The sequence below is a fragment of the Syngnathus leptorhynchus genome, chromosome 2, assembly GCF_054491065.1.
Source record: "Syngnathus leptorhynchus isolate UIUO chromosome 2, UIUO_Slep, whole genome shotgun sequence".
Lineage (NCBI taxonomy): Eukaryota > Metazoa > Chordata > Actinopteri > Syngnathiformes > Syngnathidae > Syngnathus > Syngnathus leptorhynchus.
Window position 1 is genome coordinate 9,770,550 of NC_141196.1, and position 27,850 is coordinate 9,798,399.

The 27,850-nt window shown below is 41.5% G+C and overlaps 2 protein-coding genes across 3 annotated transcripts; one reads left to right on the forward strand and one right to left on the reverse strand.

The window, feature by feature from the left end:
* Positions 1 to 149: 149 nt before the first annotated feature.
* On the reverse strand, positions 150 to 5,544 carry uprt (uracil phosphoribosyltransferase (FUR1) homolog (S. cerevisiae)). The gene is made up of 8 exons (XM_085936202.1): positions 5,319 to 5,544; positions 4,969 to 5,229; positions 3,528 to 3,570; positions 3,382 to 3,451; positions 3,248 to 3,310; positions 2,963 to 3,124; positions 2,288 to 2,386; positions 150 to 955 (listed from the first exon to the last, which is right to left on the reverse strand). Exons 2-8 carry the CDS (start codon positions 5,199 to 5,201, stop codon positions 849 to 851), a joined length of 777 nt encoding a protein of 258 aa, XP_085792328.1. The 5' UTR covers positions 5,202 to 5,229; positions 5,319 to 5,544; the 3' UTR covers positions 150 to 848.
* Positions 5,491 to 27,850, forward strand: abcb7 (ATP-binding cassette, sub-family B (MDR/TAP), member 7). 2 transcript variants are annotated; one of them, XM_085936178.1, is made up of 16 exons: positions 5,491 to 5,737; positions 7,731 to 7,814; positions 7,897 to 7,974; positions 9,260 to 9,379; positions 11,946 to 12,078; positions 13,261 to 13,529; positions 14,203 to 14,291; positions 14,409 to 14,496; positions 16,895 to 17,069; positions 17,198 to 17,355; positions 18,668 to 18,831; positions 18,944 to 19,073; positions 19,409 to 19,580; positions 20,328 to 20,431; positions 20,853 to 20,960; positions 27,726 to 27,850. In XM_085936178.1, exons 1-16 carry the CDS (start codon positions 5,588 to 5,590, stop codon positions 27,777 to 27,779), a joined length of 2,076 nt encoding a protein of 691 aa, XP_085792304.1. In that variant the 5' UTR covers positions 5,491 to 5,587; the 3' UTR covers positions 27,780 to 27,850. The 2 variants fall into 2 exon arrangements, with proteins under 2 accessions (XP_085792304.1, XP_085792294.1); XM_085936168.1 differs by lacking the exon at positions 27,726 to 27,850 and adding an exon at positions 23,276 to 25,118.

A 27,850-nucleotide genomic window follows, 5' to 3' on the forward strand; every position in this document is an offset into this window, starting at 1 on the left:
AAGATAGCACAAAGGTTCTTGTTAAGGAGGAGATGGTTCATCCAAAAGTGGATGGTGAGCAGGTCTCCTAAAAATGTGATGTTTGTATTGTTTTGTATCCATGTTCCTGAGGATTTTTACATATTTGATGCCAATGTTTGGAGACGAACACAATTTCTCATGACAGTTTATTGACAATGAAAGCAAAGCCTGACTGAAACTAAATTGTGTTTTTACTTGATTTTCACCAATCAAATCACACTTGGCTGACAAACACTCCTATGTCAAATGTCGTCTATGTTTAATGTAAGTGCATGTTGAAACCTTCAGAAAAATGTGGATGTCGTTTGTTATACAATGCTTTTTTTTTTATTGCTAAATTAACAATTGAGACATAGCTGCTGCGGGCAGCGCATATTTTGCTCCATTATGTGACAAATTTATAGATAAATAAATATATATGTCAGTGACACATTGTATGTATCAGAAACCTGGATGTCTAACAATAAATAAAACTTTTTTTTTTTTTGGACCAGACAGTCCATTTTCTCAAAGCTCACGTGGAGGTCTTTGGCGTACTATATGTGATTGTGTCATTCCTCTTTGCCAGTAAATACCGTTATTTTCCATTTGGTGGTTTTTCCTGATAACAAATATAAATCTTTTATTAAATCACAACTTGTAACATGCAAAATAAAATGATCTCTATGGCTCTGCATTGTTTGTATCCATATGACAAATAGCAAAAAGAAATCAACAAAATAAATACAGTTTCTTTTCGTATTTGGCACAACAATATTTTTTGTTGTTTGTTTAAATAAAACAGACAAAAACAATTACAAACTAATGTTGCCCCGTTTGTCCTGGATTTAATCGGTGCCAAAGTACCTTTGCCCAAAATGTGTTGGTGCCACCGGGTGAACTTCTGTTGCCAGTATGGTGATGTCTGGGAACTCCTGGATTATCGATTTGGCCCCTGAATTAAAAAGAAAAGACATCAGCTCTACATTTCATTCTTACTTGACCATTGTGGACTTTTTTTTTTTTACAGTCCGATTTTAAATTGCGTCATAAATATGTACATTATGAGTGAGCAGATGTTTTCACTTTATATTTTTTTATGTTGACATTCCATTGACTGTAGAGGGAGCTAGCACCTTATCTAAAGAAATATTGCTACAAACTGGTCATTAATTTATGTTTTTTCCTCCATTAGTTCATGTCAGTCCTTGTAACAGAAATCAGTAAAACAGGATCATTTTACAACTCAGTCTGATAGTTCAGCGAAGCATCAAAAGGTCGCTTGTCTGTACCAAGAAGAGAGCTATCTCCTTGTAGAAAGAAATAAATCTGGTTCCTTTAGTATTTTCGTTTTGTTTGCAAAGTTCCCATTTTTTCCCAATCAATTTGGCTTTGAAATGAAGCACAAATCAGCAACTGCTATCCATTTCACAATAAAACCCTTTTTAAAAAGACAACGAAGGGAGAAGGGTTTTACTGTGATTAAAAAAATCTCTATTTATTGTCCATTCATGTACAATAAATCTGATATTGTTTATTGTAATGCAAATTTATTCTTTGCTCGTGTTTGTTCAAAAAATGTGGGAATGTGACCTTGATAAAATAATCACACATTACCGTATTTTCCGGACTATAAGGCGCACCTAAAAACTTAAACTTTTCTCAAAAGCCGACAGTGCGCCTTATGGTCCGGTGCGCCTTATATATGGACCAAATTCCTAAATTTAAACTGGCCCGAAGCATTGTGTCATGAAATCAATCATAAGTGGCTTGCTGAAGACTATGAATCATGAATCAAAAAGACTATGGATCATTATTTTGTGATTATAAAGTAATTTGTTGCATCTGAAGTTGAAATAAAAAAAGATAAAATGGAGAATGATTTGATTTGGATGAAAAATCTGACATGATGCATTAAAGATGCGCCTTATAGTCCGGTGCGTCTTATATAAGGACAGCGTTTTAAAATGGGCCATTCATTGAAGGTGCGCCTTATAGTCCAGAAAATACGGTAATCACAATATTGAGGAAAAAATAACATGGCAGATATACAGGACAGTATAGTGAAGGATTTCCTTCCACAAATCTTTGTGTTGTCATTGAATATAGTGAGAAACTTGATTTCAAAACAAGTGTTGTAGAAGACTAATCACCAGCTGCAGCCAGCGCCAGTCAAATAAAAGCAATGACACATCGGGAGGAGAAACGCAAGGGGGAGATTGAAGCCTGATTTGTTGGGTAAACAAAAGCAAATGGAAAATGAGCTGGTGCAGCTGTGCTGATGTACCGTGAGGTGTGGAGAAGAGGCTGAGGAGGATAATATGCCCGGGCTGGACCCCGTGCTCGATCAGCACCTTCACTGCTTCAATCACCGTGTTCCCAGTACCTGACCACACACACACAGCGTTTAAGGTGTATTACGCACGGCACACTTCTGAAACGGCCCTCACTTAAAACTTGACATCTTAAGGATGAAGTGGATTATTAAATCAGAGAGCAATATGAAAAGGTCTGCCAGAGTGTGATTGCTTATGTTATCATCTCAAAAAGGTCTCCTTCCAGTCCGACATGCGTTTGAATATTCTGCCATTAAAATAAACCTCCAACCTGACAGGGTCAACAGCATATATTTTTTCCTCATTTGTGTGCAGGTCGGGAAATGCAAAAGAAAGAGATACATTTTTCTGGCTCTCATTATGCTGTGCTGCAGCTTGGTGGGCATCACCGAGGCAGAGTATAATTTCCTCGACGAGAGCTATAATTACCAGACCAGGGTGAGTGGCGCCTGAGTGATGTGGAAATGGAGACTTGGCGGTAAAGGTCGATGCGACGTCTCCAAATGCAATATATACATAAAAATGCAGACCTCCTGTATGCGTTGCTGTTGGGAAATTGAAGTGCGGCCGAGAACAGTGCGCGCGCGCGTGTGTGTGTGTGTGTATATGTGTGTGTGCTGACTCACTGAGGATGGGATACATGAGCAGCACTTTTCTTCTGTAAATATCCGGTGGGAACTTTGCGTAGTAGACCTTGGCTCTTTGGGTCTCCTCATCACTTTGGATGAGGATTTTGCCGATGCGAATGGAGCGGCAGCAGTCCCGCAGCCCTTGCTCCATGGCCTCACCTGATGCACGCAACACACTCCGGAACATTTGAAATTGAAATCTTCAATAATTTTCTCACTCACAAATCACAGCTGAGGTGCAGGTGGTACACAAGTGTGTTTGCTTTGTGCAAATTGACTCACCACTCCTCATAATGCTGACGCCGCAGTTGCCTCTCTCAAATTTGACTCCTTCGTATTTATATCCTTAAGACCAGACACAAGTCAGGAATGAATGTACTGTGAAATGAAATGGGTGGACTTTGGCAGCTACTCACCTGTTGGTGTTGTCACGGTACACTCAGAGTAAGGTAGTTGATTCAGGCCTTCTTCTACCACAAGTCTAATCTGTTGAACAACAATATGAGTTGATTTGATATAATGAAAACGGATAGACATGCTGTTGGGTACTGTATGATCCTACCAGTCGATCAGCACAGAACACAAAATCCCCTCTGCTGGTCGTCCTACAAACATAAGGAAAAAAAGAAAAGTCCCATCTAGATGATTCTTCTTTTAGTTATATTGGTTACTGAGTGCTGCAAACAACAATTTCCGAATAGATCAAAGTCAATGTGGAAATTAAAAACTAATTAGTAGCGTGGATTAGTTAAATGGGGTGCATATATTTTCCAACCACTTGAATCAAAAGCAGTGTCATTTATCACTCACATAGCCTGATGGTCAATCTATCATACATACAATACATATTAATTTACATAGCACATTTTACACTGTAACAAAGCGCTTCATACATAAATTATACATATGCCAACATTGGGCAATATTGCCTGACATTACTCAATCATTTGAGAGGACATAAAACAAGCACTATTGATTTTGTAAAAGAACAAGATTTAGTATTTTGGATCTGTCAGGACATATCGGTTGAAGGTGGGAAACATATAAGGCCCATGAGCATTTGTTCTGGCCTACCATGTAATTCTAAAAAAAATAAAAACCAAGACCTAGGAACTGTTACTAAAATCCCCCACAACTGCTCATAATATTTAAAAGAAAATTGTTCCCAGCTTTTTTTCCTCAAATTTCACATGGCCCTTTGAGAACTTTATAAATGCCACCTAATAAGAGAAAGGTTCCCAACATTTATTTTTCTGCCCAAAAAGATATCCAAGTAGGCTTTTCAGTATATCATACTGATGCTGGGAGACAGCACAGAACAGTTTTCCTGACATCGGCAGCCAAGAAATTATAAAATAAAAAATAGTGTTTCTAGGTACATTAGGATAGGCTTCTCTCTTTCAAAATACAATTGTCGCACTTGGGTGGAGAAAATCGACATCAACCATTGTTTACATCAAGTTTTAAACTATGGCCCTTTTCAATGTGTATTAATATTCTGTGTGACATTAACAAAGTTAATCCTTAACAGTGTTTTGGAGAAAAGAGACAAATGTACTTTGATTTCCTGTATTGTAGACATTGCACTTTTCTTTGTAGGTGCAAAGGCACACCCTGACCTCTGACACAAGCGAAAAGTACATACCAAACACAAGGAACTTCCTTAAGGGAAATGTGTGACAATATTAGAACAAGGAAGGGCCATGATCACACACTTAGTGGGCTCTTCATTAAAGCACTTTCATGTTTTCTTTGAATTTTTATGGAAGAGATATCTTTCCATTTGCATTTGAACAATATGTGGTTATGTTGTTGTTTGCATCAAACCCCTTTATAGTTGGCTTAGGATAGTGGATCTTTTATTCATATTGGAAAACGTGAAAATGAAATATACAGTATTGAGATGACACTTTTGCAAGTATGTACGTGGGATGAAAATGGATTCTTTATACATTTGGTGGAGGGGAATGTGGAATTGGTATAACAACAAAGCAGTGACTCACTTGTCTCTAATAATAGTCTGTAATTCTCGTATCTGGTCATTGAGAGGAAGCAGTTTGAGTTGGGGTCCCGGTGAATCCTGGTTTACGGGCTGCCTGCTGCTGGCATCACCTGCTTCGTGAGTGGCCAACACAGCGGCCACATTGCCGCTGCTGTTGGTGGCAAAGCGCACTTGCTTCATTGGGTGCTCCTGGCCGGTGTTTACATTGCTCATTTGCTGATTGTGGCATGGCATCCTGAGTAAGGGGACGGGCGGCGGTTCTCTAGCAAAAAAGAATCAAAGTTGGGCCGGCGACCGCCGCATTAACCAGCCGTTCAACAAAGAGCAAAGCGGCCAGACAACGTGTTTTACCTTTAGCCGCGCGGCTCGTGTTTTTGAAAAGAGAAATTCCCAAGTTAATCCAACTGTCGCATCCGGCCACACTTCAGCGACACATTCAACAACGTTTAAACTATAAAGCACGTCGTTTAAAAAGTCAAATTTGTCCTGCGGTAATGTTTAAAATTACGGCGTGTAGCAATAACACGCCTGCTAGCTTTGACACCGGTGACAGGCAATGACGTAAGCGGAAATGACGTAGTAGGCGCGCGCACGCCACGCCTCCTCTCACACTTGCAAACATGGCGCCACTCTTGGTGTCACTGAAATGCGGCTTACACTTTCATAGGAGAAAACTGGCAATTATCCTTCAAAAAACTAGCTCTCACCACGCTTGGAGTAAAGGTCAAAGCGAGAATGAGACGAAGTGCTCGCGCCAAAGTTCTTATCTGGTAAGTTCTACGAGGAGTTGGACAGGACATGGTGCTTTTTGGGGTGTCAGTCAGCACACAAGGACAGAGCTGGACACAAGTGGTCAAATGTCCTCGATTGTTACTTTTGAGCGAAACTTACCAAGTGTTATTGTAGTATTCCCACGTGGGTGTTCGAGGCGGCTAATGTCATGCAAACCCCACGTGAGTTTGTATAATGACTGCTAGCTAGGTGCTAACTTAGATCTTCAGTAGTTGGATGTTTCCAAGTTGTAACTTCTCTTTAACTCAATGTTCTATGCGTTTTTTGTTGTTGTTTTTGTGTACGGCAACTGAATGACTGTACGTGTCGTGCAATGCTCTACGTTTCTTTAGTTGGTCAAATCTTGCCTGTTTGTCTAGGGGGTTTGCATCACGTGTCAGAGAGCGACAAGAAGTCAGTAAACGTTAGATAAGCGTGTTTGTCCCACCCGGTGGTGCATTGACATCTAAATATTTTCTGCTGACGTCATTGTGCATGAGCTGCATAATTCCACGGTGAAACGAATGAATAGAATAACATCTAAAAAGATTGAGACATTTCCAAAGTGAAAGTTGAAGACATCCATTTTCAGTTTTGATATGACATGCATTTTCAGTTTTGATATGACACGCAGTTTCGAAATGATGTTTGGGTTTCCACTGCAAGTCACTTGCATGACTTAATACTTCATTTTGCTTCTGAACACTTCATTTTGTGTTTTTAAAACACTTTTGTATTGCCGAAACATTATTAACCTAATTTCCACTGACAATATCCACCTAAATATTATGCATATTTCTGACTATTAAATATTACATATGTTGTTCAATATCTCATTGATTTTTACGCAATTTGCTCTTCTCTTACAAGGACCCTAACAGCAAAATTAACAACGAGTGTTTAATCCATTATTTACAAATACTGAAACTTTGCATGATGTAGACAAGGCAAAATTAATATAATAAGTAAAGGTTATATTTATAGTTTCATCCTGAAATTACACTTGAAAGTCGAATACTGTATCTCTTACTTTTTGGGATTACTGTAGTGTTTTTTCTACATTTTCTGTTTACAATGTATTGCCAGGGTTTACATTGTATTTCTTTCTCTACATTACCCAGATAGATAGATGGATGGATGGATAGGTAAATAGATAGATGGATAGATTAATTATTGAAGAAACACAGATAGATAAACAGACAATATACCTTAATATTAATAAATAACAAATAGATAAAAAATAAATTATATATAAATAGATCAAATATATAGATTAATAGGTGCTTACGTATTATCGGGAGGACCTTTAAAAAAACGACTCAAAAATTTAAGTAAATTATTTATTGAAACGATAACATTACATTTGTAATTCCGGAGGCCAGAACGTCGCAATTGCTTCCTAAAGTGACTCAAAGACATCAGTACAGGCAACATGCTTCCGCCACATGAATTCGGCCAAATACGACTCCAAATGGTGACGTGCAGTGCCACAGTGCTTCTTGTTTCGCCACTTTGCCGATCCCCATAGGCGTTCCACTGTCTGCGTATGAGCCCCGGTGTTCGGATCCACAAAGTTGTACTTGTGGTTGACGTTGAGGTGATGAAAGCCTGATTTTTCCATGTGAAAAAAAAGAAAAAGTAAAAATCAAAGGTCCTCCCGATAATACGTAAGCACCGATTAATAATTATTGGATTAACAATAAACAGTACAGTATTGTTAAAATATTAAAATGTATGCACAAATGGCGTGCATTGTAAAATCTGTTGAGACAAAAATTTACTCAACTTCTGAAACTTGTGAAACAGAAGCAATCAAAAAGAATGTTCATACTTTCAAGATCCCACAATATGTACATAAGTGGCTTTAAAGTGATTAGCACAAGGCTTTTAGTAAACTGAGCTGTCAGAAAGAACGAAATAACAAATTGAGCACACACCGTGGGGAGCCATAATACAAATTTATGATCAGTGCATTTACATTTTGTGTTTCAGCTTGGCACCCTGCCACACTCACGAACAATCACATGGAGTACAAAAACAAATGAAGGCTGTCGCCGCATTTTGGAGGCAGCAAACGTAAGTAGCCATGCGACGTACTTCCAGATCTAAGTGCTGCTGTGACTTTATCAGATTCATACTAACTGCAAACGTTTCACAGCATTTGCAGGTGACAGACAAACGAACATGCTGGCACGGGAATGCCGGAGGACGCCTCAATGCAGACCCCAAAAATGTGGTGAGCACTTTTGTTGTTCAGTGTTTGTGCAAGCAAATCACAGTTAGACTGAAGGGACACATGTCATGATTTTTGTGTGTGTGTCTGTGCTAAAATAAAATACAGTTGAGAATATACTATACAGGTTGGGGAAAAGTAATGGATGCCTCCACTAAAAATAAGATATTGAAGAAAAATAAGGACATAATGGTTTTAAGGAAAGAGAACAAAAATACACAAACTTTCCACCGACGTTCAACTTTTACTTTTCTCGTCACAAGGGAATTTTCAAAAACCTTGAACGAACCACAACAAAAAGGCAACAATTATTTGTCGGTCAGTAGAATAGGGGCTTTAGCATAAAGCGAGCTTGTCAATGGGATACTCATATCTCGAAGCATCACTTTATTTGAACAGATAGTATATATTTAAAACAAATACTCTCATTAACTTTGAAGCACATTACAGATCATTATGGATAATACTGTAAAACCAATTTACAGTGTTGATCGTTTTCTTTCCACACACTGAATTATACAGATTAAAAGCACCAATCACCCGAGCCCCATTTCGTATCACAGAAAGCTTCGCATTTGCAGTAAATGTTAACTCCCTGTATGCAGTGTCGCATATTACTTAATTGAATTGGAATCAAAGGCAGATGTTGCGAACAAGGTCGCGCAATTTGGGGCTGTATCGCGGCGCTTCCATATTGAATGGATTAGAGGAATTAGTGCATCAACTTTGGCCTGCAGAGAGTCCCTGTGGCAGGTGTGCGCTGGAGTGCTGGTAAATAGACATGCTGGCAGCAGCGGGCGCCCCACCGTCAGATGGGATGACAGCACAGGTGTCTCTGGGGACTTGTCGTGTCAGGCTGGATCTTCAGCTCTGCTTGGTGATTCTTTGAGAAGCCCCAGGGGCCCCCTGTAGACATTTGATAGGCCATGTGAAAGAGTCTATGACAGCCAATGTATGTCAGAGTTAACATTCTTAACTGTCTTCTGAGTAGTTGTACTAAGTTCATTCTGTTTCCTTTTTTCAATCACTTTTTGGTTCTTTTATCACAAACAGGGTATTTTGGTTACATTACCTGACATGTTTCGGCATGAACTTCCGCCTTCATCAGAGTGTCACAGTGTGAAGAAATAGAATAATAAAAAGTATTCAAGTCATAAAAATTCAAGTGTTGAAGTCTTGCAAATGTGAATTTATTTGAATTGAATCGAATGGTTGTTGTGTCATCTCGAGAGTTAGCTTTTTGCTTGTTTTCAAACTAAATGCGAGCTCTTTTTGTTGTTGTCTACAGCTGAAAGAAGTCAACACGACGACCATCCTGTCCGCCATGCTGACTTACGTGTGGCCCAAGGACAGACCTGACTTGCGGGCCCGTGTTGCCATCTCTGTGGGCCTGCTAGCTGCAGCCAAGGTACTAGGCCAAGACGATTGCGTTTCTATGATGGACATCAGATCATCATATACATTGACTTGACTTGTTGCCTTGGCATGCCACTTTGGTTTTATGGTAGCTGAAAAGTTTCAAGTTCCAAAATTGCACCTGTTGCGGGTTTTCTTGCATTCTGCTGTGCACTTCTTTTATTTCTACACTCCAAAGATGATGCACCTTTGAGATTTCAGTACATGTTATATTCATGTCAGGTAAAGTGTTGCAATCAGACAAAACATTTTCTTGATATTAAGCACCGTACTGGCTGGTGGAAGTTGAAAAGTGCTGCTGAGCTCTAAAATCTTCCACCAAAGGGCATTACAGTAAAATGTGGCTTTCTGGTAATAAAAGCTTCACAGTTAAAAATTCAAGGCTAGACCTAAAGTGCTACCCGTCAGCCGCATCCTGGCAGAGAGCAGCTTACTTGTGTGTGTGTGCGCACTAAAATACAAGCACGGACACGTAGTTTTATTTTTGTCATTGCCATGTAATTTTCCCAGTTAATTAGAGTTGTCTTTATTCATCAATCATTTTCACTCTAATTTGTTCTTTGGACTTTTGTGACCTCGTCTCACCTTACTGTGGGTAGACGGCACGTGTGCAAGTCAAAATGAAACATAGTACCAGTCGTCCGTGTATTATATGTTCTGAAATGCTCACCTTGTAAAACACAAATTTACAGCTGCCTAATAGGCTCATCCTCTGAGCATGGCTCCCTCTAGTGTGTGTTTTAGAGGCGACATCGTCCGACCTTTCTGATTGATTTCCTGCTTTGGTGCAGGTCTGCCCAATTCCTCATGGAAGCGTCATGGAGGATGTTTTCCAATCTGCTGAATAATAAATTATGTCGCTGTAGTGACAAACCAGCAGGTTCAACAAAGTAGCTACATTTTACAACCTTGTAATGAGTTAGTAGATTAGTGATGGGGTGTTTAATAAGTGGCATGGATTTTTAAAATGTATTTATATTTCTAAAAGGCAGGACTACTAATGCCAGAGTACAGTGCTCATGCCAAGTGTACAAATTGCGAACCCTGTTGTTGATAGCTTTCTTTCTCCATCGCGTGTGTCCGTTTGTAGACTATGTGAACAATTGAGTGCATTTAGGGCAGGGGTGTCCAAACTTTGTGCAAGGAGGGCCAGATTTGATAAAGTGAAGGGGCCCGGGGGCCAGTAGTTTTTTCGGACATTTTTTTAACTACAATTTCATCCAAATAAACACTGTTATAAAACAAATTTCATTCTCCCAATTGTCTTTATTTTTTAAATGACAAAATAACCAAATATAAGCCACTCAGGCAGATGTGAACAACTCTAAAAACACAAATTCCGCCTTTCATTCATATCTGAAGAGTCCGATAACATTGAACAAACTGTATGAAATACCTTAAATTTACATGAGTTTAAAATTATTTTCGCCTCATGAACATTTTAAACAGGAGTTATAAGTAATACATAAAATACGATAACATTGAACAAACTGTATGAAATACCTTAAATTTACATGAGTTTAAGATTATTTTCGCCTCATGAACATTTCACACAGGGTTCACGCAGCCGGTTCGCGCGTACCCTTTTTACAACGGGTTTATTTCCGCATTTGACTTGCGCATGCTCCGCATAGCAGGACAGCTGGAGTCATGTTCTCGCTGTGAAATCACGCCGGGTCGCGCGAGATTACATTTCTGCGGCATAAATATAAAATAGCTTTGGTACGTGTGTATTAAAGCGCTGGTCAACAATGGCGGCGGGCCACATACTAAAGATTTTATCACAGAGGCTGCGGGCCTGATGAAATTTGACCACGGGCCGCAATTGGCCCGCGGGCCGGACTTTGGACATGGCTGATTTAGGGCTAAGTGCATGTATCTTATTTTCTTTACTGTACTGATATTCTGTTATATTATGTTTTGTTGATAATCGTGCCGCATTTGATGAGAGAAAATCCAAGAAACAAGGCAGGAAGGAGAGAGGGTCTCGCTGCGTTTCTCCTGTGTTCTCTGGCTGCCCTAATGTGTCACAAAGTGCTCAGGTTGACTCAGACAGCTGTCCCTGTGCTTTTAATTAGCCCTAATACCCAATTCACTTCCATTAGCTGGAAATACCAGCCAGCACAGGAGCACCAGCAGAGGCAGTCAGGGAACATGCACGGACGATGCGTGTAAAGCTTCCAAGTGCATGTTGGAAAATAAATCTGGTTTTAGCTTCTTAAAACCTCCCAAGTGCTATAGGAACGGGCACGGGAGTTCTTTAACTGTACAATTCTGTCAATTAAATCTCTTTTTGGGAACCGTACCATGAATATCAAACTCGCATTAAGTGTGAGTCTACTATTCAAATAAATATTTGAGTGGGGGGAATGTACTTGTATTTTGTTGCTGTACTTGTCATGTCTTGACTTGTTTTGGCATTTGCTGTAATTCTTGTCACGGATGACGGGACCGGCTCGATACATCTGATTGGGTTTACTACTCAGGACCTCAGAGTTGTTTTTGTTTTCCTCATTTTGAGAATGTCTTCCCCACCTCCTCGCTCTTTGCCTTCCCAGATCACCAATGTGACGGTGCCCTTCATGTTTAAGTATGCAGTGGACGAGCTTAACCAGATGTCGGGACACATGCTGAACCTGAACGATGCGGCAAGCACTGTGGCTACCATGGCAACGGCCATGCTGATTGGCTGTGAGTTCCGCACTTTTGTTGCACTAGCAGTGTGCCGTGCTCATCAGAGGGGACTATGGGACTGCCTATTATCTCCAGGCTGACCTTTCCCGACACACTCGCATCAATGCAGCTGCACAAGCCCTGCCTTATCCTCCTTTTATTGACATTATGCGCTCTTATTATATGTTTGAGTTCCCCTATTTTAATCCGCCCATATTTCCTGGCAACTTTTCAATGTGGCAATCGTTCCTTTCAAGGTGAACAGGGAGGCGTTCATATTTTTCAAAAGCAGACTTAGATATTTTGATTTATCTCATGTTGGGTTTCTGACGAAGGCCAGGTATGTTTCCCCCCCCCCCCCCCCCCCTCTTTTTTTCTCTCAGCATTCCGTTTGTATACCTCATTTCTCATTGCCAGAATCGTCTCGTCCTCCAAAGAGGAGTCAGAGGTGAGGTGGAGGTTTAGTCAGAAGTTCATTTCTGATTAAGTTTTTTTTTTTTTTTTTTTGTCTGAGGTGCTAATGAAAAGCATAAATGCATCAGGTAAATAGTGACCGGACACCTACCGCAAGTCTCCGTGTTTGAGATCAGCTTGAATACACTTAGCCCTGTAGCCACTTATTTTAATGAGCCCACTTAGATCTTGCTCAGTAGTGCTTGGTGAATAATTGTAGCACACGAACAGGACTCCAGACGGGACAAAAAAAGGATGACAAGGAAGAATGTACTAGATGCTCTTTGAGAATGAGAATTGTATTCTTTGTGCCCTTTTTGCACTCCTCTGTGGAGGGGTGTGTAATTTGGCTGAAATGGTAGCCCTGTGCTCATCCTACCTTGTCAGATGTGGACACATTGTTCATTTGATGAGCATTCCTATTTAACGCCACATTACTGCCCCACGAAGACCGGCAGACAGAGCAATTACTGCCCCACTCTCGTCCCATAAGACAAGCAATGTATTCTCCGCAAAATCACATCAAGAAGACCAGATGTCATTCAAAGTCGGACTAATATTTTTTTAACTGACCCCAGCCAAATTGTGTGTGTGCGTGTGTTCATGTGTGTGTACTGTACTCTATCGTACTGTACGTATACTCTATATACATATAATATACTAGAATGTACTGTATATAAAGCCCAGCCCGATTTCATTCTTCTCAGCGTCACAGTGTGTAATTGCCTTTGTCCTGCTCTGTCCCAGATGGTTTGTCACGGGCCTGCGCAGCACTCTTCAACGAGCTTCGGAATATGGTGTTTGGCAAAGTGGCCCAGAGCTCTATCCGACGCATCGCCAAAAATGTCTTCCTCCACTTGCACAATCTGGATCTGGGCTTCCATCTCAGCCGCCAGACGGGAGCACTATCCAAGGCCATCGACCGTGGCACCCGAGGCATCTCATTTGTCCTTAGTGCCCTCGTCTTCAATCTGGGCCCCACAGTCTTTGAGATGGGACTTGTGAGCGCCATCCTGGTAAGATCTGTTTTGGGATCTTTTCTCATGGTGTTTGAAAAGTCGAAGGCTCTGAAAAAGCAAAAGCCTCTCACAGTTTTCAGTCTGTGTGTGGTCCCGTTATTATTCCAATACCCAGCACCTTACATCACCTTGGCACACTTCACAGCAGAACGTCAGGATATTAATTCCAGAAGGTCTCATTTTCATTAGATGAATCCCCAGTTTCTTTGGGTGGGCAACCCGGAGCCCATTAGCATCGATGTAGAATCCCCAAGCTTTGTTGCAGCCTAATGTGCTCCTGTAGTGTAGGCCTGCCCGCACGCACACGCACACACTGGCACTAAAAGACCTGCTCGTCTGTAGCTTTGCCTTATTATTCCACCCTGGACCATAATGTCAGCTAGGATGTAATGAGGACAGACTTCATTGCCCACATAGCTACAGCATTAGCACGATTAGTAGTTCTTGTCATTTCCCCTCCATTTGTAACACCCTATTTGGTTGCGAAGTGGCCACAAACTCACTTTTGACGCGTGCCGGAGCACGGTAGTCTGACGTGCTAGCTTGACTTTGTTTTATGGGGCTGTTAAGTTGCAAGGATAAAATCTTTTTTTTTTTTTTTTTTTTTTTTTTTTTTTTTCTCTCTTCCTGTGCGTGTGTCTCTCCCTCTACCTGCTTTTGTCCTGTGCAGTTCTACAAGTGTGGTGGAGAGTTCACGGCCGTGGCCTTGGGTACATTATCCACATACGCCCTTTTCACCATCCTTGTGACGCAGTGGAGGTAACATTAAGCATGCCCATCTTCAATGTGCTGATTTATAACATGCAGACAGTAGAGACTCGCTACTGTCGGCCTTTATCGGCAAACGTGCGCCAAAGTGCTTGTTTCTGTGCACAGGACTCGTTTCCGCATAGAAATGAACAAAGCAGATAACGAAGCTGGCAACGCAGCTATCGACTCTCTTCTTAACTACGAGACTGTTAAGGTGAGATCACATAGGCACATTCCCACATACCTCTATTCTTCAAACCCTATTTTCACTTCATCCTCATTGCCCCCCCTTCCCCTCCATTTTTCATTCCTGTCTTTTGCTTGCTTTCACTTGAGTCAGGAACTTTGACTAATGGTACAATCAATATCAAACAACACTGGCTTCTCTGTCTTTCTTTTCTCTGTCTTTCTTTTCTCTTTCAAACCTAAGATACCAAATACTGTTATTAAGAGTAACACTGAATTAAAAGGTAACAATTTGTGTCCTTAAATAAACAAAATCAATATTTGCACTTTGTACTCTGTGTTAGTACAGATAAACAGTTGCACAAAAAATTTGTTACACATCATGGGTAAGAATGTCAGAAATATGGAGCTCAATAGTTTATTCTAACCAATAATTTTAATAGGTGGTAGGAAAATTCTGTGCAATTTTCCTGTTCAGAGTTTGAACAATGTAATCTCATTTTCCATAAATGCCATCAATCACATCTTAATTCAAGTGTTATGCAAAGGCACTAAGTAGTAGCTTTTTGAGGGACTTCAAATATGATTGGCCTCAGACTTTCAAAATTCCGATTGACCTTAATTCTGGCCAACACGTCAGTATAATCTATCTAATCTGTATCTGATTGTGCACTGATTAGTAATGGCACGCCACTAAAGCAGGGACATTCAAATACACATTTAAAGGACCAAAGTATTTTTTTTTTCATCATTGAGTCAAAAGCCCAGGTATATACGTCAGTCAGGCTACGTGCTATAATAGTATAATATAAAAATATATATATATTTCAGACAACAATACCAAGGATCCAAAACAAATTTATCAGGTGAGGGTTGAGAACACTTTTGTTTGTAGCCTACAAACACTTAAGAATGAAAGTAATGCACACATACTGCAATAAATATTATTTTTGTCCTAAAATTCCGCAGCCTTGTTTACTCTCGGTATGTGCCCGTGCACCCGTGTAAGACAGAAAGAATAATGGTTACGTGAACCCAAAGATAAATGTCAATACTGAAATCAGTACACTTAGAAATGATTACTAGAATGCTGTTAAGTTGGCAACTTTTACACAGTTGACAGAGCACTTCCAGCACTAAGGTCTTATGTTATTAATGTTCCAATGAGCTTCAAAATGCAAAGATACTAAAATTATATCACCTTGTAGAAAATGATAATGATTAAAATAGTCATTGTAATTGTTTCTATTTAAAAACACTAGTCTACTGTATAAACCCTTCTTCTCTAAAAAGTCACAATTTTATTAGACTCAGTATTCTGTTTAGATTTCTTGCACCTTGCTCCATTTTAAACCTCATTCGGTGCATCTTTGTTACATTTGTATGTTTGCACATACACACAAATTACCTCTCGAGCAAGCTCCAAGGGATTTTTGTTCATCGCTCCGGATATATTTTGCCACCTATGTTATTTCCTTTGCTTAATTTACATTCTGTTTTCCTTTTACATTTTGTTCTGTTATTTTGTATCATCTGTGTCAATGTGGCCGAATTTAGCATCTCTCTGAGCTGTGAGTGCATACGTAATTAGATCTCCACCCACTCAGAAATCCGTTCCACTTTCACAAAGGGCTCAATGAGGAACCTGAACAGGATGCCTTCCTTGCGCAGCTTCTGTTTGTTCGTCGTGTGCTACATTTCCCTCTCGATCAGGTCCCCTGCCTTCGCCTTTCCATATTCCATGGCACGTCCGTAGCCACACAGTCGGTAGCGAAAGAAGCAAATCCGCCCACTTTGCCCAAGCTGCAAAACACGAGGGCAACCAAACAAATGCAATGTTTGTCAGTTAGTGGGTAATTGGCGGTGGAGTGGTGGAGGGAGCTTGTTATGGTTGGAGTTTTATTTGCTGCCTTTAAGCAACGTGCGTGGAGCCGATTCATGAGGCTTTCCCCTCAAGTGATGTATGTCTTCATCAAAATTAGTGCCGCTCTTGTGATTCAGCACTTAAGCGCTTCTCTGGCGGCAGATGCCATCTACGGAGTTTGACAGAAATGATTGTATGCCGTCCTTCGTCCACAACTTGAAGAGTATGTCTTTACTTTAGAGTTATTCCACACAAGCTTAATCTTTAGCTGACTATGAGTTTTGTTTTGTTAAGGTACTGATTTTCATTTCAATGCCAAGGATGTGAAGATACAGTCATGAAGTGTTTTAGAGGCCAGGCCAACCGAGACTCGGATTCCACTCGGAGAACGAATGCACTCTTGATGCGGGCTGTACTCAAGTGTTTGTCTGACACTTGCTTAACCTCCAACCCCAGCCACATTTTGTGCTTTGTGCTCAACGTACACATTCTTTTCATTGTATAGCTCCGGGCTGTCTCCCAAGTCTTTCCCATATCCCATCTCTTTTATTTTTCACGCCAGTACTTCAACAACGAGAAGTATGAAGCCCAAAAGTACGACGGCTTCCTGAAGAGCTACGAGTCGTCCTCATTAAAAACCACGTCCACGCTCGCGATGCTCAACTTTGGCCAGAGTGCCATCTTCAGTGTGGGCCTCACCGGCATCATGGTGCTGGCAAGCAAGGGAATTGCAGCAGGTGATTGTCACCGTATTTCGTCACATATTTTGCTGGCCATCCTGTTTTTATACGTGTTTATGATATTCATTATGAGAAGAAGGTTCTATACATCCATGGTATGTTTTTGCATTGCTGCTGGCTTGTAGGCACGATGACAGTGGGTGACCTGGTGATGGTGAACGGCCTGCTCTTCCAGCTCTCCCTCCCTCTGAACTTCCTGGGCACCGTGTACAGAGAGACGCGGCAGGCGCTTATAGACATGAACACGCTTTTCACACTGCTCAGTGTTGACACCAAGATCAAGGTAACTTCAATGGCAGCTCGACATTAATTTCTTCACATTGTTGAGATCATTGCAAGAGCATTTTATGTGTTCCCCTTTGATATTCTGACAAAGTCTCAGCTTGTATGGAGCGAAACTAAATATTGTATTGAAAAGCTTGGAGATACGAGATGAAAAAAAGAAAGCTTTCCAAATCCTTTTTTTTTTTTGCTACAGTCACAGTGGTACTAATATCTATTTTTAATCCATCTGGTCATTTTCAGTAGCGCTTAACCTTGCGAGGGTCTTTTTTGCCTGTCAGCAACCACGCCACGTCGTGGGTGCACTTAAAATACATAGTCGGATGTTTCCTGTTTATAAACTGTCAATGCAGATTTGATTTGAACAAGCCCGCCCTTTGTTTCTCCTTCTGAAGTGGCTGTCAGTTATTTTTATGAGATGTCCTGACAGCCCATCTCGTGCTCGAAGGGTCCACTTAAGTGCAAATGTGTGTCTGCTGCCTGGCACTCTCAGCGCGATTGAGGTGTCCGGTCTGTAATTGCGGCAGTAATCATGATTCTTATTTTCTTTTTTTTTTTTTTTCCCCTCCTCTCTTCCCTCCACTCATCAGTACTGCTCTCATTTGTGTTTCCCCGGAGAATGGCGCAGCCCAGCAGGCCATTATTGACTGAACACATTATGCATTCTTTTCAACATTTGCATTATGTACTTAAACTAATCCACCCCACCCCTTTAACGACTCTGCCAAACAAATGATTTTGCCTTTCCTGCATGTGGGAGGGGTGAAGTTGTAATATGTTTGTTTTAATGGACCGTGAGTTGTTTGTATTAATTGGCGGAGCCGGGTTGTGCTGTCACTCATGTTATATTCGCAATCCATCTAGCGAGGGGCTCGACCCTTTAAAAGGTTTTTCAACTTAAAAGAAGCCAGGATGAGCGTTTCTGCTCTTTGCCTTAGCTACAGGCTTTTTGGTTATTATGTTGCTATTAGTTTGTGCAGAACAGGCTTTCAGTCTTGGCGTAAGGACGGGGCTTTATCGGCTACAGACCTTGGCTTTATCTCAGCGTCACACTGAGAGCTGAGGCCATTGTGTAACTAAGGTTTCCGTGCGTATTGATCAGTCAGTGAAGAGATGAAAAATCTTGATTTTTTTTTTTTTTGAAGTATCACTTAAATCCTCTTGATATTCCTTTTTTTCCACCATATCCAAGGTGTTGCGCTTGAGTCGTCTGTCTGTCCGTCCACCCGCCCGTCTGTCCGTCCTTGCAGTGTCCTTATATGTGTCAGTGGTTGTAATTTCATCTTTTTCCGTTTCATCGTCTTTTGCTGCAGGAAAAGGATCTAGCCCCCCCTTTAAGCATCACACCACAAGAGTCCACCATTCGCTTCGAGGATGTGTATTTTGAGTACCTGGAAGGCCAGAAAGTCCTGAATGGGGTGACCTTCGAGGTACCTGCTGGGAAGAAGGTAGCCATAGTTGGTGGCAGCGGCTCCGGGTAAGTCACCAGCAGTACAGCCGCGCCGAGGTCTCGCAATTGTCTCCACCTTCTGTCATCACTGGAGTGTAAGATTGCCGCTGGTGATGATTGGTCATATCTCTGCTTTCAGGAAGAGCACGATAATGCGGCTGTTGTTCCGCTTCTATGAGCCCCAGCGGGGGAACATCTACATCGGTGGGCAAAACATCCGAGACGTCAGCCTCGAGAGTTTGAGGAAGGCCTTAGGGGTCGTACCGCAGGTCTGCGATGCAATTCGATAAGGCAAAATGATTCACTGACATCGACTACGTTTAAGTTTTATGCACCTTTGTATTTTATTTCTTTTGTCCGTGTTAACATTCAACAACAGCGTGTAAAAAGAGTTAAAATTCCATTTAGCTTTCTCTGCAATGTGCTCGCAAGATAATCTGAGCAGATGGTCCAATGTTTTTTTCATTCGCAAACTACTCTTTCTCCCTCCTACCTTCGTCTTTGTATCTACAGCGCTCTGCTCCCACCGCTGCAGCAATACTGCTATGCTCTCTGAAGCTCACTCCCCCCCCACCCCACCCCCCTCCGTCCTTTGTGTTGTCAGGATGCTGTTCTGTTCCACAACACCATCTACTACAACCTGCAGTACGGGAACATCAACGCCACACCGGAGGATGTTTACCAAGTAGCTCGTCTGGCAGGCATCCATGATGCCATCCTCAGGATGCCACATGGTTACGACACCCAAGTTGGGGAAAGAGGCCTGAAGCTGTCAGGTCGGTAGCACTTAAATGACTGTAAAATATGATCGTCATAGAAAAAAATAAACTAGGAAGTACTCAGTATATCGTTCTACTTTTTTAAAATGTGCGACTAAAACGGTGCCTGATGATGCACAGAAAATAGCCTGGCATGAGTCGCCCACTGAGAAAGACACAATTCTTTCAATCGTGCTTGGCTAGAACCTATTTGGTCCTTTTAAATATATTAAAACCAAGACATTTTGTACGGTTCGATTTTTGATGTCGGGAAGGCAGGCTTGAATTTGGTGCGGAGGAACTTGAGCCCTGACCTCAACCTCATCAAACGCCATTGTGATGAACCCCTATTGCATATTTGATTTTCAGCCCATGTTCACTTGTCAAGAATTGTTACATTCATCTTAGTTTTTCATGTTGGTATAAGCTGATGCCACTCAGGGTTTCAAACTTTTTCTCTGACATTCCCTGCAGCTGGCGCCGTTTTATAATGTTTCTAAAAGCCGCTCGCATTCAAAAGGCCACACGCGGCTTGTATGTAACAAAGGCTGAGTCAGACGTAGCCAAAGTCTCATACTGATTTTTCTTCACAATTAAATAAAAGTCCTCTTGTATCCGTCTAGCAGAATTGTTGCCGCGGTGCATTTTCGCTCTGCTTGAGGTGATTATATGATGAGGGCAGGGGGAGACCTTTCGCTCATAATTTCGTACCTACCCGCTGAGGTCTGTTTGCATTGTTTCCTGACGTCCATTGTTTCGTTTCAGGCGGGGAGAAGCAGCGTGTGGCCATCGCCCGTGCAATACTGAAGAATCCGCCTATTCTGCTGTATGACGAGGCCACGTCATCTCTGGACTCCATCACTGAGGAGGTGCGGGCATATTTATTTAACAGAACAAACATCCAGTTGGTCACCTGCCAAAGGTGCACACGATAATTCTGCATCCCCCCCCACACACACACCCCTCCACCTTCACACATCGCTGCACATATTCCCCCCTTGCCACCTGCCGCTGTTTCCGGCTCCTTAAGCTCCAGCTCAACTTAAACCTCCTCCGTCTTTGTAAATGTTACATTTAATGAGAAAGTTCAACACGCCCTTTCTGCTTTTCAGAAGCACGGTAGAGCATGTTAATGATGACTTCCTGTTGATATGAGTGCGTTCCTCAATTAACAGTGGAAACAATTGTAGTGAGAAGCACACGAGAAATGTCTTTTCAGTCATGTTTGGTGATTTTGGTTTCAACATAGTACAACACTTGGAAAAAATAATAATGCCGGTTCTTTTTCAGAACATCCTGAGCGCAATGAAAGAGATGGTGAAAGACAGGACCTCGGTGTTCATCGCTCACAGGCTTTCCACTGTTGTAGACGCCGACGAGATCGTTGTTCTTAATGAGGTACGTAACACGCTCTTCATTTTACACTGCATTCTGTTTCTTGTCAGATTGGTTATTTCTGCTGAATCTAAAGTTTAAAAGTAAAATTACGGGGCCTGCCACGAAAAATCTGCGAGTCATTCTGCGAAAGGTTATAATTTCCTGAAAATGCCACAGAGTGGCAGTAAGACATAGCTGTGGCCCAAGTGAATGTTCATTTGCACCAGGATACAACAAGGTGGCGCTAAAGCAATATGTTTATATTAGATAAGGCTTTGACCAGAGTACAAAAATGCGTATCGGATTTCTAGCAGTGAATAACTAAGGAGAGAAAAAAACCTCAATCAATTGCAAATATGCCGGGGTACACTTTACGTGTTTGTTTTTAATGGCCAGTCTAATTAGCACGTTTTGCAGGATGATATGCACTCAAATCACTTTTTGTTTATTATCACTGCCAAACTGTTTGTTTTGGACAGTTATATTCCACCAGTCGATGTTTTTTATATATATGTGTGTGTGTGTGTGTGTGTGTGTGTGTGTGTGTGTGTGTGTGTGTGTGTGTGTGTGTGTGTGTGTGTGTGTGTGTGTATACCTTAAACCTTACTTCAATTGTATATACACACACACACACACACATAACATTTTTGTGCAAAACACAGGCGTAAATTTGTTTCTAACAATACTCCAGAAATGACAGATTGTTTTTTCAAGTGCTTATGAACTAAGCTTCGCTGAGAAACCTTACTTCAATTGTTCTATCATTGACTCACACTGGCAGGAAGGCAAGATGATAATCCCAATGAAACCCCTATTCAGCTCAGACCTTGTTTGTGAGACTGGCTGAGCCAAATATCGTAAAGAAAAGAAAAAAAAGATGAACAATATTTTTTCTATATGACATTCTTAAAGAGATTGTTTTGAAGGATTTCAGCAGTACAATTTACAGGCAAGTCAGAATTTAGAGTTGTACACTTTTGGCAGCCTTTTTGGGGGTAGTAGAGTGGTTGTCTCCCAAACCAGAGGTCAGAAGTTTGATCTCTGACCATTGTGAGCGTGATGAAGTATCCATGAGCAAGACGCAGAAGCTCCAGTTGCTCCTCCTGAAGCTGCATCATCAAATATTGAATGTGAATTCAATGTGAAGTGCTTTGACGGTCTTAACAGGTGGGAAAAGTGCTATACAAGTGAAAGGAGGTACCACATCAACACGCAACTTGCTGTGTAGCACTAAGAGTGACAGTATACTGTCAGAAAACAAGAAGAGGTGGCAAAGGTCCCCAATGGATCTCCTAGTAAAAGTCATCGTTCAAACAGATCAGAGAGAATATACGCATATGTTGCTGACTAAATGGTTCCAATATATTATTTCTAATATTTTTTTTTTTTTTTACAGTAACCTTGAAGTTGCAAATGTACAGTTTGAAGCGAGCAAGCGTTGCTTGCCATTTATTTCGAGGACTGTACTTGTGAAAGTCGCCGCCTTGTTTTCAAAAGTGATGTTATGCATCACACATCTCTGACAGCAGAAATGCGAATAGATACTAAGGACGACTGTAAAAGTGTTCTCATAAGATTTCCAGAGCGGTTCACTGTAAACACAAACACGAGCAATGAGTCTTTGTGATGCGGTCAAAGGCGTGTGACTGAAATAGCCAGGTGAGAAGATATGTAAAGGCCGTCCTTTGAATCACTTGCCGTCTTAAAAGAGCATCGCTGCGAAACCGATCAGCAGTCAATTGACATTTTCCACCGGCGCTTCCCAATGCTGATGAAAGAGGCTCGTTTTGAACCGCTCCCAATGAGCATGTGCGCTTGCTTCCGTGTTCCCAGAGTCAGATGGCGGGGATCAGAGGGGTCGTGGCGAGGAGGCATGTTTGGTGTGTGATGTCGCCATGGAGTTTGCAGGTGTCGCTGGCAGAGGACCGCCCGGGGTGCTCATTAAAAAGCACGCTAGCGCTAGCACGCTCGTCTTGGGCTCACTAAAGATAATACCGACACCTCTGCACACTCATGGGAGCTGGGGGGGCGCCTTCATTTGTGTTGGACTGTGTGGGTGGCGTGCGCGCGTGTGCGCGCGCGCCCTTGTGTGTATGTTTGTGAGTCAGTGTTTTTGTACGAGAAAGGCAACAGTTGTTCAGGAGGCGTGAGGGATCCTACAGGGGGGGAGCTGGCTCACTGCACTTTGTGGTCAGTGTTGGTGCTCATGAAGAGATTGTTATTAAGTCCGACTCATTACGTCACCTTCCTTGGTAGAACTGTGTGCATTTGCAGCCATTTTGATTTGGCCAAACTTTGGTTTCTTTCTTTTTTTTTGCTTTGTCCTGGCGGGACAGGGTAAAGTGAAAGAGCACGGCAACCACCAAACGCTCCTCGGCACACCCGGCAGTTTGTACGCCGACCTGTGGAACACCCAGAACAGCAAAATCCTGAGCGACAACAAGAACCCCAGCCGGCCGGCGCCCGAGCGCCTCTCCCAGAAGGAGGAGGAGAGGAAGAAACTGCAGGAGGAGATCCTCAACAGTGTGAAGGGCTGTGGGAACTGCTCCTGCTGAGAGAAGCTGCCACCTCCAAGTCTTGTCACCATCTCTACACAGATGGCCCATGCTGGAGTCCCCAGTCTGTGTGGTATTTGAGGAAGGGGGGGGTCGGGGGATGCGGCCCCATTATACATCCCAGCCAAGCCCCATGGTGCGGCCTTGCTTCCTTTTCCTCCGGCTTCTCCTTCTCAACTGAATAAAGCCTCTCTCTCGCCGGCCAAGTTGAGAAAGAGCTGAACAGACACTGGATGGCATCCAGAGCTTCTATATGTCACTTTTTTTCAGTGAAAGCCAAGCGTAAGAGACCTTGTAGATCACATACGTACACGCTAGACATCTGCTAGACAACATGGTCACATCCGCTTCCCTGTCTTAGCTTTGCATCCGTTGGGCTTTATAATGAAATTTTCCCTCACACTGGAAACAGAGGAGATATCGCGTAATGATGTACATAGGCTTCATGAGACACACTTTATATGGCTTGATCAGAAAGATCGTTTTTAAGATTAATTTTAACCAGAATGGCTTTTTAAAATACGTGCGAGCATGTATATATTTCCGTAATTCCGACTTTCCCCGCAATTCAGTCGTAATACACATTTCCGCTTGAAATGTCACAGACTTGAGTGAAATGTTAAGTTCTTCAGATTGTCCCCATTAACGCGTCGACTATAGGTGAATGTTTGGAGTCACGCGTAGACAAAACTGTCTACCGAGTGAATTAGCAGAATGTCACCGATGCGTCGATGTAAAAATAACACAGCGGGAATGGCGCGAAGCGTCTAATAAATGATGAATGCGTTTCACCGCAGAGTTGAGCCACGTAGCGAGGGCTCCTCCGGGAACATTTTGCAGTCGTATCGTCGAGCCGACGCAGCAGCTATTGTGTCGACATTCGCCTTTGTCAGTTTAATAGCAGCTAATTGGACGGATTGATCAGAGAGCATTGAAGGTTTCGCGTCAATATTAATTTTTAAAAACTGACATGTATGTCCTCATTTCTTAGAGGACTGCTTTGTTTTTGTGATACGCACACTTTGTTTCAATCTCTGCTGGCGTTGTTTCTATTAATAAAATGAAATGATTGTCTTCTATACACCCATCGTGTGACTGATTTCTTGCACAGTGTGATGACAATAATGATGAATAAACACTGCCTGGTAGGTCTTTAGGAAATAAGATATATTTTTGATTTGCGTTTTGCAATTGGCACAGTTGTAGTTTTCTCTTTTTGTGTTAAGAAATGGAAAATCAAAATCATCTTTCAAGTTAATGACTTAAATCAACAAAATGTTGTTGAAAATGTGCCAAGACTTTGACACCCATATTTCTTCTGCACTAGTCGAAATAAAAAACCAAGTGAATGTCATAACAAGATTTGATTGTTTGATTGATCGACTGATTGATTGAATAATTGGATTTGGCGCAAGGTGATACTGCCGTAATGTTAACGCTCAGTGGATCTTTCTTTAATAATTGAAAGTAATAAAGAGTAACATTCAAGTAAAATGTCAGCCCGAGCGTGATGAGCCCCTCACGGCGAATGAAAGTCGACTTTGATAAAGTCTCTCTTAAAAGGAAATCAAGTGCATGATTACTGTCTGGATGGCCCTCCTTTCAAGCGTTAGATGTCCAGGCACATGAGTTGATGGTAATGTCGTCCTTCTAATACAAGCCAGGAAGAGATTATGAGACACTTCATTAGCGACTCCCAACAGTGGCTGCCCCTTAAAGGTGACTCACTAATTATTCAGTGAGCATCATTCACTGTGATCTGCTCAGGTTTGTGTTTGATTTGCTCAAGGACATAACACAGCCAAGCGTTGACGTTGAGCCAGTTTGTCAGCGTGGTGGCCCTTGCATTTTAGTTTTGTGCAAAACAGGGTCACGAAAACCTGTTGTTTCACCGCCCTTATTTTCAAGTGTGAGTTATTTGTCTCCATTTGGTCACGAGGTAATGAGCGAGCCATCTCGGTTTAGCATGCGCCGTACTCCGTGTTCTGGCTACGCTAAGGCCTCGTATAACATCCGTAATGTGGACCACAGCAGGAGCGCCAGACCCTCATACACGCGGTGACCTTCTCCTGAAGGAGATTTCTTAAATTGTGCTGTGCAGAAGGGATGATTATCTGCTCTTATTTCCATCTTTCTGCCAATATAGCACTCATTCAGTGGTTCTCTTTTTTTCTTTTTACACCAAGTACCACCTAAAAAAAATACTCATCTATCCAAGTACCACCATCACAGTCAATATTCAAACACAGTAGTGTAGTAGCAGAGGGTATTTATTTCTAAGAATGTATTTAATATTATTGAAAGTCACTGTGACATTGTGCAAAGTTTGAATATTCACACTGTGCTTTATGATATGGGAATAAAAACTCTCCACGGGTCAATTAAAAAGTATGACACATAATTATTTTATAATTATAATTAATTATTTATAATTAGAACGACATTATTGTCGTTCTATTCTAGAGTTTTACTTTTTTTTTTCTTCAATGGTCTGGCCTTTTAAAATCATTTATAAATGGAACTAAATATTTTGGTATAGGCTTAGATTAGAATTCAGTATTTTGCACAAGACAAATATTTTAAAGTTAGTTTTAAATAAAATGTCTTGCTGCTAATTTTGATGGCAAATGCGTGACTGTTTGGCTCATACATTTTTAAATCTGACTTGAATATAAGTGCCTCACCAGCCACTTAGGTAACTGCACATCATTGTTAAAAGTTAAATACAACTGAACTGTTCTTGGCCAGTGAGTCTTTTCTATACCACTAGAGGGAATCTGCATATCACACTTTGAAAATCACTCCACTAATGTATCGTGATCTCTATTGTTATTATTTGTGGATGGATTCGGAATGTAAACATTACCCAAAAAGCCACCGCGCCGCACCCTACCTCCTCCAAAGCCTACTTATAGGTGATAAGCAACCGTCTGTTACTGAAGTCCCCCGCGCTCTCCGTGGTCTGAAAATGGAAGGTGATCCTCTGCACCAGACAGCCAGCTCACACACACACACACACACACACACACACACACACACACACACACACACACACACACACACACACACACACACACACACACACACCCATCCCTCCACGGTGCAACTCGTAGGCCTGTGTGGCCAAGGGCGTCTCAGCCGTGATAAATATGCATCAGTGCCTCACAGAAGATGTAGTTATTTCCACCGTTTTGTGTGGGAGTGTAAATTTATGTGCGTAATCCTTGTGCATGATACCAGTGCTCCTGGTCAGAATGAGAATGAATATTCACACAGTGATGCGCACATGAGGATGAATTCAACAAATAACGATACACACTGCGTTGCAAATTTTTATGTACTGGAAATACTGTGTGTGTGTAGATGTATGTATGTATGTATGTATGTATGTATGTATGTATGTATGTATGTATGTATGTATGTATGTATGTATGTATGTATGTATGTATGTATGTATGTATGTATGTCTGCACTAAATACAAATCGAAATCAAACTGCTTATGTAAGATTTTGTTGTACTTTTTCTTCATTGGAAAACACTGAAGAAATATAAATAAATAGAAAAAATGGTGCAGCTTGTATAACTGTCAATTTACTGTCCCCTTAAAATACTGTAGGCAAGTGCTGACGACAAAAGTAAGTAAAAATATGAAAATGTCCAAATCTTGCCCTATATTGCTGTCCACCATCTTGATTTTATCCTCAATATGTTCCTCAGGTTCTTGTTAAGAACAGCCACACTGTAAAATGTTCCTCCCTTCATACCCAGCTGAAGATTTAGTGTTTTTTATTTTTTATTTTTTTTTACTGCGTGGGATGTTTTGTTGTCTCGCATGAAAATTATCCTACTGTGGCAGGCACCATTCTTTTTAAACTAGGCAAGAGGTGCTCAGTCATGAACCCATATATTTTGTTGAGGTCATCTTGACACCTTCGGGTCCTCCAAAAAACCGTACCGTTTATTGCCTTGTACACAAATACACATAATTTCCCCTCTACCTTAAACCAGTGAATGATTGAACATAGCGAGAATACACATCACCATACAGACAGGAAATTATTCTTTAAATTGGCAAAATTGCCTCACTTAAAGCATACATACTGTTTTATAGAGTGTATTTACATTTTTACACGTTTCCTCTCACCACTAACCAGCAGCAGGGAGCTGAAAAAATTGTAAGCAAAAAACATCAAGCCATTCATCTAGCTTCTGTCTTCACTCTTGTCACAGTTGAGCTGGAGCCAATCCCACCTGATATTGGGCAAAAAGCAGTGTACACCCTAAACTAATCTCCAGCCAATGCCAAGGTAAGAGGCAAGTGTGGGGTAAATGGTAAACAGTAAATGGAGTGTGCT